The 21,719-nt window shown below is 40.6% G+C and overlaps 1 protein-coding gene across 6 annotated transcripts in view; it reads left to right on the top strand.

Annotated features, from left to right (window-relative positions):
- MPP7 (MAGUK p55 scaffold protein 7) overlaps positions 1–21,719 on the top strand; it is a 340,212-nt gene that overhangs the window by 316,064 nt on the left and 2,429 nt on the right. For all 6 annotated transcript variants that reach the window (XM_084620415.1, XM_084620414.1, XM_084620412.1 and 3 more), the window contains 4 exons: positions 6,016–6,109; positions 7,223–7,331; positions 15,178–15,321; positions 20,858–21,719. The exon at positions 20,858–21,719 is cut by the window's right edge and continues 2,429 nt beyond it. In XM_084620415.1, coding sequence (XP_084476541.1) covers positions 6,016–6,109; positions 7,223–7,331; positions 15,178–15,321; positions 20,858–21,037 — 527 coding nt within the window. In that variant the 3' untranslated portion in view covers positions 21,038–21,719. The remainder of the gene's footprint in view (positions 1–6,015; positions 6,110–7,222; positions 7,332–15,177; positions 15,322–20,857) is intronic.

Genomic DNA, 21,719 nt, shown 5'->3' with positions numbered 1-21,719 from the left:
AGGAAAACTAATGTGCCAGTTTTTTAAAAGGGTAAATAGGATGATTTTAAAAGGGTAAATAAGGTAATTGTAGGCCTGTTGCCTGACATTGATCGCAGGCAAGATGATGGAGTGGCCGATACAGAACTTGCTTAATAACAAACTAAAGGAGGGCAAAGTAATAAATGCAAATCAGCATGGGTTTATGAAAAATAGATCCTGTCAAACTAAGTTGATATCTTTCTGTGATGAGGTTACAAGTTTTGGTTAATAAAGGTAATATTGTTGATGCAATATTCTTTGACTGCTCTAGGCGTTTGACTTGGTACTGCATGACATTTTTATTAAAAACCTAAACCAATATAAAAATAATATAGCACACATTAAATGGATTTAAAATGGCTACTTGTTAGGTCTCAAAATGTAATTGTAAGTGAGGAATCATCATCGAGTGGGTATTTTTCCAGTGGGGTCCTACAGTCATGGCCCTATGCTATTTAACATTTTTATCAATGACCTGAAAGGAAACATAAAATGATCACTGATAAAGTCTCTGGATGACACAGAAATTGAAGGAGTGGTAAATAATGAAGAGGACAGGTCTCTGATTTAGACCAATTTGTGTCACTTGGTAAACTGAGTGCAAGCAAACAATATGCGTTTTAATATGGCTAACTGATAAATGGCCTAGTGGATAGGGGGGAAGCAGTAGAAGTGATATGTCTTGATTTTCATAAGGCTTTTGACACAGGATCACATGACAGTCTCATAAACAAATGAAGGAAATGCAATCTCAATGAAATTACTACAAAGTGTGTGGACAGCTGGTTGAAAGACTGTTCTCAGAGTAGTTATCAATGGTTCGCTGTTAAACTGGGAGTGCACATCTAGTGGGGTCCTGCAGGAGTCAATCCTGGGTCCATTTGCAGGTGACACCAAGCTGGGAGAGGTTGCAAGTGCTTTGGAGGACAGGTTTCAGATTCAAAATGACCTTGACAAATGGGAGAATTGGTCTCGATTCAACAAGATGAAATTCAATAAATATAATGCTATGTACTTCACTTAGGAAGGAAGGAAAAATCAAATGCAGACCTACAAAATGGGGAATAACTAACAAGGATCTGGGGATTATAGTGGATCTCAAATCGAATGGGAATCAACAATGTGTTGCAGTTGTGAAAACAGATAATATTCTGGGTTGTATTAATGGAAGTGTTGTATGTGAGACACAGAGGTAATTGTCCCACTATATTTGGTACTGTTGAGATCTTCGCTGGAGTACTGTGTCCAGTTCTGGGTGCCACACAGTCTGAAAGGTGTACAAATTGGAGAGTGTCCAGAGGAGAGCAACAAAAATGATAAAAAATTTAGAAAACCTGATCTTTAGGAAATGTATGTATGTTTGTTTTTTAAAAAGATCATATTTAGTCTTGAGAAAAGAAGACTGAGGGAACCTGATAAGTCTTCAAATATGTTCATTTAATATGTCATAAAGAGGATGGTGATCAATTGTTCTTCATGTCCACTGAAGGTAGAACAAGAAGTCATGTGCTTAATTTGCAGCAAGGGAGATTTAGATTAGATATTAGGAAAAACTTTCAAACTGTAAGGGTAATTGAGCTTTGGAATAGGCTTCCAAGGGAGGTTATGGAATCCCCATCACACAGTTTGGACAAACACATGTCAGGGATATGGTCTGGGTTTACGAAGTCCTGCCTCAGACTGGGGGCTGCACTTGGTGATTCTGAGGTCCCTTCAAACACTACATTACTATGATTTTATGAAATGTAAATGTATACATCTAGAACAAAAAATGTAGGCCATACTTATTGTAGGAAGCAGTGACTGAAACAGATTTGGTGGTCAAGGTGGATAATCAGCTGAACATGAGCTCCCTGTGTGATATTATTGTCAAAAGAGTCAATATGATCCTGGGAGGCATAAATGGGAATCTCAAGTAGGGGTAGAGAGGTTATTTTACCTTTATATTGGGTACTGGTGTGACTGCTGATGGAATACTATGTACAGTGTTTCAGAGTAACAGCCGTGTTAGTCTGTATTCGCAAAAAGAAAAGGAGTACTTGTGGCACCTTAGAGACTAACCAATTTATTTGAGCATAAGCTTTCGTGAGCTACAGCTCACTTCATTGGATGCATACTGTGGAAAATACAGAAGATGTTCTTATACATACACACCATGAAAAAATGGGTGTTTACCACTACAAAAGGTACCCCACCCCCTACCCCACCCCCCCCACAAACCCACTCTCCTGTTAGTAATAGCTTATCTAAAGTGCTCACTCTCCTTATAATATGTATGATAATCAAGGTGGGCCATTTCCAGCACAAATCCAGGGTTTCACAAGAACATCTGAGGAACGGGGGGGGGGGGTGTAGGTAGGAAAAAACAAGGGGAAATAGGTTACCTTGCATAATGACTTAGCCACTCCCAGTCTCTATTCAAGCCTAAGTTAATTGTATCCAATTTGCAAATGACTTCCAATTCAACAGTCTCTTGCTGGAGTCTGGTTTTGAAGTTTTTCTGTTGTAATATCGCAACTTTCATGTCTGTAATCGCATGACCAGAGAGATTGAAGTGTTCTCCTACTGGTTTATGAATGTTATAATTCTTGTGTGGACACAAATCAGATGTCAAGAATTATAACATTCATATATATGGATATATATATATCAGAAAGTTAAAGGGTGACTTGATTACAGTCTATTAGTATCTACATGGGGAACAGATATTTAATAATGGGCTCTTCAGTCTAACAGAGAAAGATATAATATGATCCATAACAACATAAGAATGGCCGTACTGGGTCAGACCAAAGGTCCATCTAGCCCAGTATCCTCTCTTCTGACAGTGGTCAATACCAGGTGCCCCAGGGGGAATGAACAGAACAGGTAATCATCAAGTGATCCATCCTCTATCGCCCATTCCCAGCTTCTGGCAAACAGAGATTAGGAACACCATCCCTGGCTAATAGTCATTGATGGACCTATCCTCCATGAACTTATCTAGTTCTCTTTTGAAACCTGTTATAATCTTGGCCTTCACAACATCCTCTGGCAAGGAGTTCCACAGGTTGACTCTGCGTTGTGTGAAAAAATACTTCCTTTTGTTTGTTTTAAACCTGCTGCCTATTAATTTCATTTGGTGACCCCCTAGTTGTTGTGTTACGAGAAAGAGTAAATAACACTTCCTTATTTGCTTTCTCCACACCAGCCATGATTTTATAGACCTCAATCGTATTTCCCCCCCCTTAGTCGTCTCTTTTCCAAGCTGAAAAGTCCCAGTCTTATCTCTCCTCATATGGAAGCCATTCCATACCCTTAATCATTTTTGTTGCCCTTTTCTGAACCTTTTCTAATTCAGTATGTCTTTTTTGAGATGGGGCGACTGCATCTGCACGCAGTATTCAAGATGTGAGTGTACCATGGATTTATATAGCAGCAATATGATATTTTCTGTCTTATTGTCTATCCCTTTCCTAATGATTCCCAACATTCTGTTCGCTTTTTTGACTGCCTCTGCAAATTGAGTGGATGTTTTCAGAGAACTATCCACAATGACTCCAAGATCTCCTTGAATGGTAACAGCTAATTTATACCCCCATCATTTTATATGTATAATTGGGATTATGTTTTCCAGTGTGCATTACTTTGTATTTATCAACACTGAATTTCTTCTGTCATTTTATTGCCCAATCACTCAGTTTTGTGATGGCTGGAAGTTGAAGCTAGACAAATACAAATGGGAATTCAGGTGTAAATTTTTAACAGTGAGCATAATTAACTACTGGAACAATTTACCAAGAGTCGTGGTGGATTCTCTATTACTGACCATTTTAAAATAAAAATTGGATTTAAAAAAAATAATGCTGTTGGAATTATTTTGGGGAAGTTCTATGACCTGTGTTATACAGGAAGCCAGACCAGATGATCACAGTGGAATGTGATCTGGCCTTGGAATCTGTGGATGAATTGAAGTGTTGATTTTTTTCAAATCTGATCAATTAATGTAATTTATAAACACTGGATTAATATTAACACCATCAATGCAATGCTATGTTATGCTCATGGAACAGTTCATAAGATTGGCGGGGGGGGGAGGGGATGGGCGGACATGGTATTTACCATAAAATAACGCATTTTAATAAAGTGGGTTTAACCTGAAGCTAATGCTCTCCAGCAACCACACAACAAAAACACTAACCCAGCCAAAATGCCAACTCTGTCCACATATTTATTCAAGTGACACCATCATAGGACCTAATCACATGAGCCACACCATCAGGGGCTCGTTCACTTGCACATCTACCAATGTGATATGTGCCAGCAATGCCCCTCTGCCATGTACATTGGCCAAACTGGATAGTCTCTGCGCAAAAGAATAAATGGACACAAATCTGACATCAGGAATCATAACATTCAAACACCAGTATGAGAACACTTCAACCACTCTGGCCATTCAGTAAAAGATTTAAGAGTGGCAATTTTGCAACAGAAAAGCTTCAAAAACAGACTCCAACGAGAAACTGCTGAGCTTGAATTAATATGCAAACTAGATACCATTAACTTGGGTTTGAGTAGAGACTGGGAGTGGCTGGGTCATTACACATATTGAATCTATTTCCCTAAGTTAAGTATCCTCACACCTTCTTGTCAACTGTCTAAATGGGCCATCTTGATTATCACTACAAAAGTTTTTTTCTCCTGCTGATAATAGTTCATCTTAACTAATTAGCCTCTCACGGTTTGTATGGCAACTTCCAACTTACCTGTATGTGTATATATATATGTCTTCTTACTATATAATCTGTTCTATGCATCCGATGAAGTGAGCTGTAGCCCACAAAAGCTTATGCTCTAATAAATTTGTTAGTCTCTTAAGGTGCCACACGTACTCCTGTTCTTTTTTCAGATACTCAACTGATTGATGAACATGCAATCATCTACACAAGATTTTTCTCCCCACAAAATTGATATTTTTCATCAAGCAACTTTGTGTCTCCAAAGTTTTGCTTTTCAATTGCTCATCAAAACTTGAGGAAAGGGGGGTCACTTTCAAGTGAAACTTAGTGATTGCAAAATTTCAAGTGGAAGTGGGACCATCTTTGAAATGTGTTTTTTTTTTTATGTTCGCCAAAGAAGAAGAATATGACAAAAATACTTTGTATGTGTGTCTTTGTCTATATATCCGTGAGTTGGTGATATAGCGTACATGACAGCATGTTACAAAGGTTTTACAGGTATGAGTTTGGAATGGTCACATTAGTCATAAGTGAGTGAGTTACACTGGTAATAAAAACCTTTATACCACACCATTAAGCATTTTGTCTCATTTATACCTAATTTTATAGAAAAACTATTACTTGATGCTTGAGAGGAAGTAAAAATTGAATTAAAAACTCATAAGCCACCTAGTCTATTGTGCAAGGCTGTAGATGGGGAGAAAGAGGAATTCCTTTCTGGCCACCAGAGGCAATCAATCAGCTCCTAAAATATGAAACATAAATTTCCATTGTATTACTATCATACCTTACATACTGTAGCTGCAAATGTTGTTAATGATCATAACATTATTTGGCTCTCTGATAAATCCAGTCACTAAACATCATTTGCCTTGATAGTCCCCTGTGCCAATGAATTCCACAAATTCCTTTTATGATGAATTGTGGCAGAGGGAACGGGTTTGTTCTAAATTGCTGCTCATTTAATTTTTCAACAGCCTCTTTGTTCCCCCTTTAGTTAACTTTTCCATTAGTAAATAAAATTGATAATCTGTTATTTATGTCCAATCAGGTTTTCTTGTACTTGCCTTAGGCTCAATCCTGTGACATGCTGAGTGCAGCCTTCAAGATGCTGAGCACACTCAACTCCTTTAGAAACCTGTATAAGATAAGAGCAATCTGCACTGCACAGGATTGGGCCCTTTATATTTTTCCTGAAACTGGTTTGTTTTTAAAAAAAGCTTTTTGTGTGTGTTTTTATTTATTTATTTATTTATTTATTTTTATGAAACCACAGACACAACTAGAGCAAGAAGAGGCCAAGAAAGTGATGGTGTCGAGTACATTTTCATTTCCAAGCACTTGTTTGAGACAGATGTACAGAATAACAAGTATGTTGAAACTAACTAGAGCCATAGTCAAACAATGGTTTAATTGTGAAGTTTTTGTAGTTTGTTTTTATGTAGTAATTTAAAATGGGTATAGTCTGCATTGATTTTAAAACATGTTAAAGTATAATGTCTAAACAGTCAGCACTGCAATTTCTGCAGATTGTTGAAACAAAATAAAAGTAATGTGAACAGAACGTAATCAGTTTTAAACCACCTAATACTTTAAATGCCTGTCCAATGAGCTAAACATAGAGAGATTTTTTTTGGGGGGGGGGGGGAGTTTGAAGGTGGAGGCCCCTTTTAAATTGGCATTATTTGTCTTACTAATTGTTCATTGCAGCATCAGGAAAGGGGCCCTGTCAGTGCTGTATTTCAAATGTGTGTTTCAGTTAATGGTTTTGTATAGTTATATTCCCTTCCAGTACAGTCATTTCCTGTTCAAAAGAACAGGAATCTGGAGAACTAGAGAGAAGCTCCTCCCCTCAAGCACTTCAAAAATTAAAATAAAATAAAGACAATGGTAGCATCATGCTCTCCAGCAACCTGTAAAATATTTTAAGTTAAAATCCTGCCCTAAGTATTTCAGACGGCAAAGTATAGTAGACACAAAGCTGTAGGTTTGATTGAAACTTCAAAATGTGCTTTGCTTTTTCTCAAATTGTATTTATATTTTTATAGCACATAACCAGCCGCCTTGGTTCTATTAATGCCATAACTGCTCCACCTATTCAGAGACAGAGAATTCAGATATACTGTAGCATGCAATGAAATTTCAGTAGTTTCTATTGTTTAGCTTATCCACTTTTTTATTGCATTACATTAGTTCTGAAAAAGAGGTGATGGAAAACATTAGTGTGCTGTTGGACTATAGTACTTTTGCTCTTTAACTGTAATATAAGCAAGTGTTACTGATTTGAAAATGGTAAAATAGAAGGGGTTTTTTTAGGTTGACATGATGAAGTACCTGGCAGCACTTCATTTTATAAAACATGGTAAAAATCACATGTGGAGTAAAAATATTTCTGCTCATGAATTAAATCTTATTAACCAAATTGATAATTATTTGCTAAAGAAAAGGGAATGATTCTGATTTTTTTTCACTTTCTACCACAGGTTTATTGAATATGGTGAATATAAAAACAACTACTACGGTACAAGCATAGACTCTGTTCGCTCTGTTCTAACTAAAAACAAAGTTTGTTTGTTGGATGTGCAGCCTCATGTAAGTAAGCACCTCTCTTGGCATGTTGTAATTTACTGCATTCCATGTTAGGATTCCGGAAGAAAACTGTTAATAGAGCATTCTATTTTATTCCATGTTCAATTTATATTCCATACAATATCTGGGTATACTTATTGTACAGAGCATTCCTAAAGGGAGATTTCAACACAGATTGGATGGTATTTAATGCAAAAACTAACTGCACTGAAAGCTTACACTAACATGAAGATTTAATTACTCACAGAATGTTCCAACATTTGTATTAAGTGTTCTACTGCTCTGGGTTAGAATTTGTCTGAAAAACTCGATATTTAAATGCAAAATATTCTTGAGAAAGAGCTCAGTCCTGCAGCCCTTACTCACATGAGTAATCCTTTGATTTCAACAAGACTGTTTATGTAAAGGGTTTTAGGACAGGCCATAATGTGAAGAATACATTAAATATACAGTATGCTGAATAACAGATAAATAGAGCAGTATTCTGTAGAGGGAAGGGGCTGCAGTCATCATTTGTTTCTATTTTGTGTGCATGTTGTTCTTCCTATTAACCCCTATCCCCACTATTCATTATTGCCTGGGTGCAACTTTAACTTGTGCATTTGACCATTTAAATAAAGTTTGAATGAAATAAATGTATAAAAATATGATTTGAAATAAATTGTTCAGAACAGATTTTTCCATTTCTTTTGTGTTCACCTTTGACTTGTTTGAGTATTGTTCAAATATCCTGTAGTGCAGCACAAAATTCAGGAGCCAGAAAAATGATTTTCGATGTTAAATGGAAACAGTTGAAGTCTTCCACTTTTCCTGACTTACCCAGTGCACAAGTGCCTGCATGATGAAGCACTCAAGCTGTTGGTTTAAAGAGGGTTCTGTAGGTAATTGGACATGATTATTCCCTGTCTAAATAGCATTTACTGTAAATGTTCAGTGGCATCAATGGCAAAAGTTTATTCACATTAATCAAAATATTATGTCATGTTCCTTATTAGAAAATTGGCGAAAAGAGGCTTTCTGTAGGAAAAGGGAATGGCACAGATGTATGCTGGTTGAATAATGGCTTTAGGAAACTGATGTCACAGACTCAAAAACCTTGATCAATAGTAGTTTTTATGGGTAACAGCAAAAAGTGTGCAATTTTGGGTTTACTTGCTGAATTGTTGCTATGTGTACACCATTGCACTTACTGTGAAAACTGCATTAGCTAATAACAATTTTTAAATGATCAAAAGGAAATTTTGATCTAGTAGTGTATGGTAAATTATTGTGAACAATTGGCTTTTTTCTAGCTATTAAAATGAGAGAATGTCATTGTCTTCTGATTAGAAAGATCTCAGTTGGAAATACAATACCAAATTCAAATAACTCAGTTTAAGCTTAGAGACATGTGCATTTGGCATTTTGGGGTTTCGACCCTATACTGTAAAACTAGCTGCTCCTGCTAGGATTGCAGGAGGAGGAAGGTAGTTGATACTGTGGCTGCAAGTTATCTGACAGCAACTTGTTACTGGCCAGCAAGAGCTACATGGAGAACTATGTTTTAGTTCTTTGAGTATGTCCTCCTGTGTGTGCTCCACTGTAGGATGTTCAAGCGTCTATGTGCTCTCAATCAGAGACTGAAAAGTAGTATCCACGGGGCCCGGACCTGTGCAGAGTACCACCCTGTACTTTGAACAAGGTTATGTGGCTTGAGACGAAGCTGTCAGCTGCATTTAGCTTCCCAGCTTTCACCTTGTGACTCCTTTTTACCCTAGTTTCATATTTACTTTGTGTTTCTTCTTTATATTTAGTCCATTTACTTTATTTTGCACTCTAGTGCTTGTAAGGGGAGGGAGCGGCTTTCTTCCCTCTTCTTTTCTTAGATCTTTCATTTGTGCTGGAGCACACCGTATGTCCAAAATCCTGGAGTTTAAGCACTCTTAGATATGCAACATGTCCTTTCCCCACAGTGTTGGTCACTCCAGTTACCTGTGAGGTTTGGGGCACTCCCACAACCCTTTTAAATGCACGGTTTGCCTGGATTTCAAAGGCAGATCCAAAAAAAGACAGGGAGACTAGACTTAAGCTGCTGTTAATGGAATGTGCTCTAGCTCCAGCAGAGTTCGCTTCATCACTCTCTTTCCCCCTCTCCCTCACTCCCAGTTACATCAGCCTCTACATCACAGGCCACCTTAGTCCACATTAATGCCTCATCTGTGGCCTCGGACAATAAAACTCTAAAGAAGAGGAAACATACCTCTCCAAGCAGGGAAGTGAAGAAGCAGGGTAGATCTCCCCGTAAAACCCAGTCTTGGGAGATTCTTGTGCCTCTAAAGGTACCATAAAGGCTCCAACTGAGTTCAGTACTGAGGCATTAGTACCATGGAAGAAGCCATGTTCAGACAACATACCTACCACCAGAGCAACTACTGTGGTGGCACTCCGATACCTTGTGGATCCGCAGTACTCACAGGGCTACCATCCATTTCCTGGAACCCGCATCTCACCATATGTCTGAGGTGGGACGTGACCCTACAACCACCACAGTCCTGCAACAGCTTCCATCTCACCGGTTGGCATTTCCCCTTCTGGTACAACACAAATCTCATCTAAAGGCGATTAGAGCCCTCTACCTCCTTCCAGGTTCCTTTCTTCAGAGGGTTTCAATCTCTGATGAACCTGAGCTTTCAATACTGAGATCTACTGGAGCCACCTGCCCAGTGTTGTCCTGACAGCTGCAAGTTGAGACTTGCTTAAGTCTCCAGCCTTCAGTACCGGTTAGGGCATTGGGTACTCTCTCTCTCTCTCTCCCTCGCTCTCTCAGTTCAAGAGAGGACTCATTGGACTTGGAGATATCAGTAAAGTGATCCATCCCAGTATTGTGCTACCATACTCCATGAGTCTTTTTCATAAATCCTAGGGAATCTGCCAAACATTGTAGGCCCAGAGACTATAATTATCATTGCGGTCCATTCCCTTATTCTCCTTTCCAGTAAAGTTACTGAGACCCATGGGTCAGTAAAGCAACCTATTCTATCAGATATCTAAGAAAAAGCACCGGTATCCACCGGTACCATACCAACTATCAACATCTGCAGATTGACTAGTACCACACACTGCAGTACCAAGCACCTCAGAACCTCACACTTCTCCAGTACCAGACTATATACAGAAGGAGCAATAGTCTCAGGCCAAGAAGATCTTGCTTCCCTCTGTCCTCTTCATCTCCAGATAACACAATAATGCCACCATGACTTTCCTACACTGATGATTTCAGAACCATCAGTGAGGTGTTATCTCTTGCACATTCCCTGTGGCAAACACCTGCCACAATCCCACCAAGCTGTAAGCAGGCAGATAAATACTATATCCCCCGAAAGGAATGAAACACTTTGTTTCCCATCCCAGCCCCAATTCCCTGATGATTGATGCAGCCAATGAGAGGGAGCTGTCAAGCTCATTCTAGGCCTTCTCCATCTGACAAGTAATCCAAGTGGTTGGACTTGGTGGGAAGGAAGAGCTACTCATCAGCCACTCTCCAATTTTATATCGCCAACTACCAGGCCTTGATGGCAAAATACAATCTTAACACATACTCCAAATATATACATTTTATTGAGCACTTGTCACAAGACCAGAAAGATCATTTTCAGTCTGTCATCGCTGAAGGGCAGTTGGTTGCAAAAACCTCCCTACAAGCTACTCTAGATGCTGCTGACACAGCCTCCGTAAGTCCATGCCACAATGGTGGTCATCAGAAAAGCATATTGGCTCCAGTTCTCAGGTCTTCCAGAAGTTCAAAATACCATGGAAGATCTCCAATTCAAAGAGCCTAAGCTCTTCAGTGAAAATATGGACTCCTCTCTCCAGATGCTCAAACATTCCAGATCAGCATTGTGATCAGTGGGGATTTATGTGCCTGCAACAAAAAAGTGCTTTATTAGATCCCAAACCACTCAAGCTTGAGACCATTCCAGTACCAACAGCATACTTTCCCTAAGCCTCAGGAGCCCTTCTGGAGAAAACCCAAACCACAAAAAAACAGGCCAAGCACCCCTACTTTTACTCTATCAGCTCCTGCTTCTAAGAGGTACTTTTGATACCTTGGTCAAGGGCATCAAGCAACCCATTCCACTCCGAAATAGCTGTTGTGCAACTACCCCCTCTTTGGAGATTGACTGTCCCGCTACTTAGCCTGGGAATTTCTTACCTCAGACAAATGGATATTAGAGAATGTCAAAGTGGGTTACTCTATCCACTTCCTTTCCATCCCTCCTTCCCAACTCCCTCCCCATCCTCCTTCATGGACCCTTCTCACTTCCTTAGGAGGAACTCCTAAGTCAAGAAGTTCATTCTCTTCTCCTGTGAGCAATAGAACTGTTTCCACCAGAGTTCATCGGAAGAAGGTTCTTTTCCAATCACATCCTTGTTCTCAAGAAAGATGAAGGGTGGAGACCAACCGTTGAGCTCAGGATCTTGAACAATTGCATCCTAGCATACCACTTCAGAATGGTGACACTAGCTACCATAGTCCCATCCTTAGATCCAGAAGACTGTTCATGTCCCTTGACGTAGAGGATGCTTACTGTCATGTAGCTATTCACCCGTCCCACAAGCACTTCCTACGTTTTGTAATAGGGGTGGATCACTGTCATTATCGAGTTCTCCCCTTTGGACTCTCCATGGCCCCAAGGGCGTTCACAAAGATTCTCTCAGTGACAGTGACTTGGCTCTGCCAGTGGGGAATATCAGCACTCCCATACTTGGACAGCTGGCTTCTCAGAGGCCAATCACCCAAAGAGGTCCAGTCGGCAATGTCTAGTTCATTAACACTATTCCAATCTTTGGGCCCTTGTATCAGCCACAAGAAATCCATGCTAACTTCAGGACAGAGAATAGACTTTATAGAAGCTACTGTACACTCCAAACAGCAAGGGCTTACCTTCCCAAAGAGAGATTCTCCACCCTATCCCATCTAATCTGAACATTACAGTTCAGCCCACAAATAACCTAAGGATTTGCCTACAGATGTTGGGCCACATGTCGGACACCACATATGTGATTTCCCATGCAAGGATGCACCTCAGATGCCTCCAGACATGACTAAAAGTGTATATACCCCCGAACAGACAATCTTCTCCAGACACGTCACAGTGTCTTGGAAGGTGTTAGGCTCTCTTATATGATGGAAAGATACATGGAAGATCTCTGTCTGAACCCCATTTATATATCCAGCATCTTTGAAGACCCTCACAAGAGATGTGTCTGTTATGGTGGGAAGCTCACCTACAGGGAGACAAAGCGCAGGGCAAATGGTCAGCAGAGGAATTGGCACTACATATCAATATCGTGAGGCTAAGAACAGTAGATATGCTTGCCAACATTTCTTCCAGGCCATATGAGGTCACCCAATCAGAGTAATGTTGGACAACAGGGCAGAGATGTATTACATCAACCACCAGGGTTCAGCAAAATCCCAGTCCTTATGTGCACTGTCACTAAATTGTGGAACTGGTGCATTTCTCATAGGATAGAAATCAGCAGTCTATCTGCCAGGCCTCCACAAAGTAATTGCAAACTCCTTAAGCAGACACTTTTGCCAAAATCATAAATGGGAGCTCAAAAACTCTGTCTTCCAGAGCATCTGCCTGACCTGAGGTATACCAGGGTAGACTTCTTCGCCAACACAAACAATGCAAAATGTTTTCTATTCTGCTCCAAGGGAGGTTATGGTCACAACTCTCCTAACAATGCCCTGATAACATCATGTCCCCATACACTTCTTTATGCTTACCCACCTATACCACTAGCCCTAAAAAAAAGAACCTCCCTCAAGCTGTGCTGAGAAGGAGCTATCATCATAGCACCTGCTTGGCCGAGACAGGTGTAGTGCTCAAACCTCATCTACCTCTCAGAGTTAACACCCTTCAGGCTTCCTATCATGAAGGACCTCTTGACATAGAACTCAGAGACCTTCATCCTTCCCAACTCCTTCTCCCTGAATCTAAGAGCATGGCTCCTCAGTGGCTCCCAGCGTGGAGTTAACCTTTTCAGGTAGATTTCAGTCAGTTCTCTTATCCAGTAGAAAGCCCAGTACTCTCAAGACTTATCTCCAAAAGTGGAAACACTTCCAGTCCTGCTGCTCCCTCCCATCTTCTCAAGCTTTGGAAGTTCCATTTTCCAAGACCTTGGATTACCTATTGGAATTAAAAACGGAGGGTCTCTAATGAGCTTTTTCAGGGTACATCTGACCATTCACTCATCCACGGCTTTTCAGTCTCTGCCCACTCTACAGCAGTCAGATCTTTCTCAAGGATCTATACAACCTCTTTCCTCTCATTTGATACCTGGCTCCCCAATGGGACCTCAGACTGGTGCTAATCATCCTAAGGAAACACCCCTTTGAACCTGCTCCCTCCAGACTTTGTTCCTAATTGCCATCACCTTAGCAAGATGAATGGGGAAGCTGGGAGCCCTCATGACTGACCTTACATACACCACCTTTTACATAGACAGAGTTACACTAAGTTCCCTCCTCAGAATATAACATAACTAGGCTATTGACCTGCTAGTGTTCTACCCAAAACCTCATGCTCCACAGAGGAATCAAGTCTTCATTCACTGGAAGTCAGAAGGGCTTACCTTCTATCTGGATAGGACTAAAATCTTCTGGACCTCTCCCAGGCTATTTGTATTGTTTGCAGAAAGGATGAAGGGCCAACTGATTTCCACAAAAAGGTGGTCTAAGTGAGTTTCAGGTTGCATCTTGACCTGCTATGAAAATGCAGGTGTGGAGGGATGGTGTCCCTAGCCTCTGTTTGCCAGAAGCTGGGAATGGGTAACAAGGAGTGGATCACTTGATGATTTTCTGTTCATTTCCTCTGGGGCACCTGGCATTGGCAACTCTTGGAAGACAGGATACTGGGCTAGATGAACCTTTGGTCAGACCCAGTATGGCCATTCTTATGCAGCCCCCTCACAGAATAACAGCACATTTGACTAGACCTCAATTCATATCTCTAGGTCTACTGAGGGACACTCCCATCACAGAAATCAGCAGGACTGCTACGTGGTCTTCTATACATACATTTGCCAAGCATTATACCATCTGACCAGCTTGCAGAGGTGACACCATCTTTAGTGATTCAGTCCTTCAAACTTTCCTAGACTTTTCACCTCAGCACCCACCTCTTCGATGAGTTACTGTTTGGGAATCCCCTATGGTAGAGCACCTATAGGGACAAAACATCTCAAAGAACTCAAGTCACTGTAAGGTAAGTAACATCTCCCTTAATAGGCAGCAATCATCTCATCCTCCCGTGAAGCATAAACAGCAGCACAGAATGAACTTAATGAGTTTTAAATGTTTGAGGAGAACCAATGGTTGTCCTCTTATCACTGTGCCCTTTTGCTCTTGGGCTGCAGAAAGCCTTTTCTATTATCTCTGGAATGTGGCAGTAGGAAGTTTTACACTTCCTAGAATTAGCTATTAAATAATCTGTTACTCCTCCCTCGTGCATCAACTAAAAATCCTTTCGTTCAACTTAATTTTTCTCATTACTAATACCACCTCTTTGGATAGCCTATAATAGTGCATTGGCTTTACTTCTGCCAGACTGATCAGATTTACCAACACTGACAACTTTCGTTGAAATCAAAATATTTCTTGCCATTCAAGTAGCAACAGGCGATGCACAGAATAAATGCTGTTTAAGAAAGTAGGATGTTAATGAATGAAATATATACTTCAAGAGATGCTTTCTAGATTTAGTGTCAGAGCAGAGGCTTCTTTTTTTGTTGCAAACTCCAGTGCAAGGAATGAATTCAAACACTGTTACTAATTAATTATAATTTTTCCCCTTTCCAGACAGTGAAGCATTTAAGAACATTAGAATTTAAACCATTTGTGATATTTATAAAGCCTCCATCACTTGAGTGTTTGAGAGAGACCAGAAAAAATGCCAAGATTATTTCAAGCAAAGATGAAAAAGGGGCTGCAAAACCTTTCACAGTAAGTATGTTTAGAATCCATAAGAATATGAGAAGTAGTCAATAGTTTTTGTAACTGTTTATCTTGAAGATGAGGTCGCTGAATACCTTTAGAACTTAATGGAACTTGTGCCTCAAAACATTTAATTAAAACATTTAATTTAAAGAATCCTTATTGAGGTTGCAGGAACAAACCATCCTGATGTGTAGAAAGAATAGTAAATATAGCAGGCGACCAGCTTGGATTAACAATGAAATCCTTGCTGATCTTAAACACAAAAAAGAAACTTACAAGAAGTGGAAGATTGGACAAATGACCAGGGAGGAGTATAAAAACATTGCTCAGGCATGCAGGAGCGAAATCAGGAAGGCCAAATCACTCTTGGAGTTGCAGCTAGCAAGGGATGTTAAGAGTAACAAGAAGGGTTTCTTCAGGTATGTTAGCAACAAGAAGAAGGTCAAGGAAAGTGTGGGCCCCTTTCTGAATGGAGGAGGCAACCTAGTGACAGAGGATGTGGAAAAAGCTAATGTACTCAGTGCTTTTTTTTGCCTCTGTCTTCACGAACAAGGTCAGCTCCCAGACTACTGCACTGGGCAGCACAGCATGGGGAGGAGGTGACCAGCCCTCTGTGGAGAAAGAAGTGGTTCAGGACTATTTAGAAAAGCTGGACAAGCACAAGTCCATGGGGCCGGATGCACTGCATCCGAGGGTGCTAAAGGAGTTGGCGGATGTGATTGCAGAGCCATTGGCCATTATCTTTGAAAACTCATGGTGATTGGGGGAGGTCCTGGATGACTGGGAAAAGGCAAATATAGTGCCCATCTTTAAAAAAGGGAAGGAGGAGGATCCGGGGAACTACAGGCCAGTCAGCCTCACCTCAGATCCTGGAAAAATCATGGAGCAGGTCCTCAAGGAATCAATTCTGAAGCACTTAGAGGAGAAGAAAGTGATCAGGAACAGTCAGCATGGATTCAGCAAGGGCAAGTCATGCCTGACTAATCTAATTGCCTTCTATGACGAGATAACTGGCTCTGTGGATGAGGGGAAAGCAGTGGATGTGTTATTCCTTGACTTTAGCAAAGCTTTTGATAGAGTCTCCCACAGTATTCTTGCCAGCAAATTAAAGAAGTATGAGCTGGATGAATGGACTATAAGGTGGATAGAAAGCTGGCTAGATAGTCGGGCTCAACAGGTAGTGATCAATGGCTCCATGTCTAGTTAGCAGCCGGTGTCAAGCAGAGTGCCCCAAGGGTCAGTCCTGGGGCTGGTTTTGTTCAATATCTTCATTAATGATCTGGAGGATGGCATGGACTGCACCCTCAGCAAGTCTGCAGATGACACTAAACTGGGAGGAGTGGTAGATACACTGGAGGGTAGGGCTAGGATACAGAGGGACCTAGACAAATTAGAGGATTGGACCAAAAGAAATCTGATGAGGTTCAACAAGGACAAGTGCAGAGTCCTGCACTTAGGACGGAAGAATCCCATGCACTGCTACACACTAGGGACCAAATGGCTTGGCGGCAGTTCTGCGGAAAAGGATCTAGGGGTTACAGTGGACGAGAAGCTGGATATGAGTCAACAGTGTGTCCTTGTTGTCAAGAAGGCTAACAGCATTTTGGGCTCTATAAATAGGGCATTGCCAGCAGATCGAGGGACATGATCATTCCCCTCTATTCAACATTGGTGAGGCCTCATCTGGAGTACTGTGTCCAGTTTTGGGCCCCACACTACAAGAAGGATGTGGAAAAACTGGAAAGAGTCCAGCAGAGGGCAACAAAAATGATTAGGGCACTGGAGCACATGATTTACGAGGAGAGGCTGAGGGAACTGGGATTGTTTAGTCTGCGGAAGAGAAGAATGAGGGGGGATTTGATAGTTGCTTTCAACTATCTGAAAAGGGTTTCCAAAGAGGATGGATCTAGACTGTTCTCAGTGGTAACAGACGACAGAACGAGGAGTAATTGTCTCAAGTTGCAGAGGGGGAGGTTTAGGTTGGATATTAGGAAAAACTTTTTCACTAGGAGGATGGTGAAGCACTGGAATGGGTTACCTAGGGAGGTGGTGGAATCTCCTTCCTTAGAGGTTTTTAAGGTCAGGCTTGACAAAGCCCTGGCTGGGATGATTTAGTTGGGTATTGGTCCTGCTTTGAGTAGTGGGTTGGACTAGATGACCTCCTGAGGTCCCTTCCAACCCTGATATTCTATGATTATAAGTGTGTATGTGTACATATTATTTGTGTTTGAGTAAATTGCATGCCCAGTCTCTCTAGTGCCATAAGCCTAGTAGAGTAATTTAATTTTGTGAATCACTTTTGCATAGAAAAGGAGGACTTGTGGCACCTTAGAGACTAACCAATTTATTAGAGCATAAGCTTTCGTGAGCTACAGCTCACTTCCTCAGATGCATATCGTGGAAACTGCAGCAGGCTTTATATATACACAGAGAATATGAAACAATACCTATTCCCACCCCACTGTCCTGCTGGTAATAGCTTATCTAAAGTGATTTCCAGCACAAATCCAGGTTTTCTCACCCTCCACCCCCCCACACAAATTCACTCTCCTGTGTGTGAATTTGTGTGGGGGGGTGGAGGGTGAGAAAACCTGGATTTGTGCTGGAAATCACTTTAGATAAGCTATTACCAGCAGGACAGTGGGGTGGGAATAGGTATTGTTTCATATTCTCTGTGTATATATAAAGCCTGCTGCAGTTTCCACGATATGCATCTGAGGAAGTGAGCTGTAGCTCACGAAAGCTTATGCTCTAATAAATTGGTTAGTCTCTAAGGTGCCACAAGTCCTCCTTTTCTTTTTGCGAATACAGACTAACACGGCTGCTACTCTGAAACTTTTGCATAGCTACACTGGACTTTCTTAGCTTCTTATTTCATTTCATGCTATCAAAACTCAGACAGGCAAAACATTATTTTTTAGAGGAAATAATACTATTGTCTTCAGCATAAATAATACTGTTACAGTGTTAAGAAAAATCAGGAGGATTTTCACTTGGGTAGCGGAACTCTTTTTTTATGAAGGTACATTGGGTTTTCTTTAATTTAGATATTACTGTGACCCAGAAACCTCTTGGTGCTAACTGGCAAAGGGGGTGCATAGCATTTTACAGGGCTCAGATGTATGCATATTAAGTTTACCAAAGGGTGGCATGTGAGATCTCTACCAAGACCCCACTAGTTGTCATAATCATTGTAAAATGTAAGTATGGACAGTGTTTAAGAAATTAGGAATCTGTACTTAAAATTGTGTTCTTAAGGTACACGAGTTAAGGCAAGTCACCAGAAAGTGATAAACATGCTCTTGTCAGGTAGAAGGGAAGAGATGAATGCATCTGATGAAGTGAGCTGTAGGTCACGAAAGCTTATGCTCAAATAAATTTGTTAGTCTCTAAGGTGCCACAAGTACTCCTTTTCTTTTTGTGTATTGTCTGCGTCACAGTCTAGGTTTATCTACAGACTGAGCCCAATGCTAATGAAGAGATTGTAAAACTGACAGGAAAGATTTCAGAGTAACAGCCATGTTAGTCTGTATTCGCAAAAAGAAAAGGAATACTTGTGGCACCTTAGAGACTAACCAATTTATTTGAGCATAAGCTTTCGTGAGCTACAGCTCACTTCATCGGATGCATACTGTGGAAACTGCAGAAGACATTATATACACAGAGACCATGAAACAATACCTCCTCCCACCCCACTCTCCTGGTGGTAATAGCTTATCTAAAGTGATCACTCTCCTTACAATGAGTATGATAATCAAGTTGGGCCATTTCCAGCACAAATCCAGGTTTTCTCACCCTCTGCCCCCCCCTCCCCCACACCAACTCACTCTCCTGCTGGTAATAGCCCATCCAAAGTGACCACTCTCTTTACAATGTGTATGATAATCAAGGTGGGTCATTTCCAGCACAAATCCAGGTTTTCTCTTTTGGAAAAAGGGGCGGGGGGTGAGAAAACCTGGATTTGTGCTGGAAATGGCCCACCTTGATTATCATACACATTGTAAAGAGAGTGGTCACTTTGGATGGGCTATTACCAGCAGGAGAGTGAATTTGTGTATGGGGGGGCGGAGGGTGAGAAAACCTGGATTTGTGCTGGAAATGGCCCAACTTGATTATCATACTCGTTGTAAGGAGAGTGATCACTTTAGATAAGCTATTACCACCAGGAGAGTGGGGTGGGAGGAGGTATTGTTTCATGGTCTCTGTGTATATAATGTCTTCTGCAGTTTCCACAGTATGCATCCGATGAAGTGAGCTGTAGCTCACGAAAGCTTATGCTCAAATAAATTGGTTAGTCTCTAAGGTGCCACAAGTACTCCTTTTCTTTTTGACAGGAAAGAGGCACACAGGGAAAAAACAACCAGCAGGGGCATCTGTTTATGAGAAAAGATAACATATTGGAGTGGGGGGTATAAATGGGGGTACAGGGAGACACTCAGGATCTTTTCAACTGAGAAGGCAGTCTGACGGTGTGACTTGTCTCATGAATGGAAGATCATAGCCAAACCTGGCTGTAATATGCTGGTAGGTTTTTGGGTGAGCTTTTGTTCTACAAGACATGACAGTAACTAGTTCAATAAGTCTAGGTTCTAGAGTTTGTTCCCAATATTTCTACTTGCTATCATTGGGCTCTCTACTCTTTGTTAAATATACTTTTGCTTGTTTTCACTGTAAACATATGCAAGTGCTGCATGTTAAGTGGAGCTGTGATCTTAAGGTGTAACGGGTAAGATGGGGGAGGTACTCTTCCTTTGGGAGTAGCAAATCTCTAAATTCTGTGTGTGTCCAATGGACCAGGGGCTGGAAGCTCCAGGGGGATGCTCAGGGGTTGGTGTGTGCCTATCTCTAATCTGCAGAGGGACAACGGAGCCTGGGCAAAATGGGAGTGCTTGTGTTTTCCACGGCCAGTGGAGTCAAGGAGCTGATCCCCAGCAAGCACAGACAAGACTTCCTCACACTAAGGGCAAGTGATAGTGAGATGCCTGACAACCCTGGGGTACCTCGGGAAGAGTCACAGTTACTATAATTTTTTACTTTTGTTTAGTTAAATAATAATACAAACAAACAAAACTCTACACGTGTATGTATAGAGAAAAATAGAAAACATGTTGAAGGTACATTTGAAAAAGTAAAGTCCATGCTCTGATAAATCCCTTGCTAATAGCAACTTGAGACTTAGGTAATGCAGTTGTTAGTGCAGCATTAATGAAAACAACTAAAAACATTTTTCCACTGGGATTTCTACCACAGAAATTTCTCTTTAATTATCAATTAGTGGCTAATTACACTGCTATAAGGGAAAAGGGGAAAGAATTGCCTTGTCAGGCCAAACCTAGTTGTGAAAATATTCACAGAGAATTCATTTGAAATGATGGTTTCTGAAAAGTTCATGGTCAATGGCACAATTTCCATCTACTTGCTTAATGAAAAATAAACTGAATATATGAAATTAAATAAAACAGTCCATATAGATTTACATTTGACACTGATGTGAACTGATTCAATTGTACTTTTGACTGACTTCTTATCCTGATTTTCTTAGGAAGAAGATTTTCAAGAAATGATTAAATCTGCACAGATGATGGAAAGCCAGTACGGCCATCTCTTTGACAAAGTTATAGTCAACGATGACCTCACCACAGCTTACAATGAGCTGAAAACAACATTTGACAAATTGGAAACAGAGACCTTTTGGGTTCCAGTTAGCTGGTTGCATTCATAACACTATAAATAAGGAATATAAATGATGATAGTTAATAATCTTTTTAATAAAGTGCATGGTTGCCATTTAATTGGTGTGAGGGTTTTCTAACTTTGGCAAACTGACATAGAGTTAAGGACTTGGTGTACTTGGAATGCAAGTCTTCTTTTTCTGTATCTTAACCCTATTCAGAATTCGGGGAGAATAGGATCCCATGGAATCAGATGCAATATACTGAGCTACTAGTGCACCCAAAACTACTAAATGCCTTGTTATCGTTTACATTTTAATCTCCAAGTTGAGTTTTGTTAATGGAGGGTAGCACAGATATTAATACTGAATGCTGTGGTGGTCTCAAACATAGCCACTGCTATATAAAGTTGCACATGAGCACTTGGAGGTCATCAGTACTTTAACTAAGAGAGCTTAAGAGAACTAAAACAGGCAAAAATGGCAAATATTTCTTTGGTTAGGATGGACATTAGAGTTTTAACTGGGTTAAGTATCAAGAGGGGTCGTTTTACTTTCCTAAAAGTGTGAGCTTTATCTTCTGTGTACAGAGTGATCCTAGTGTTCATTTGTATTTAAATGTTTTACCAAAAGAGAGAAGCAAAGTATTCAGTGGCTTACTTGTACAACGCGCTGTAAAAGAGCTACAGTCCTCTGCTGTTACTGTTCTGCTGTGAGTATGCAGGGCTTGAAA

Source organism: Lepidochelys olivacea (assembly GCF_965140295.1).
Source record: "Lepidochelys olivacea isolate rLepOli2 genome assembly, chromosome: 2".
In the NCBI taxonomy this organism is placed as follows: domain Eukaryota; kingdom Metazoa; phylum Chordata; order Testudines; family Cheloniidae; genus Lepidochelys; species Lepidochelys olivacea.
Note: the sequence above shows the minus strand (reverse complement) of the source record. Positions and strands in the feature narration are given on the sequence as shown.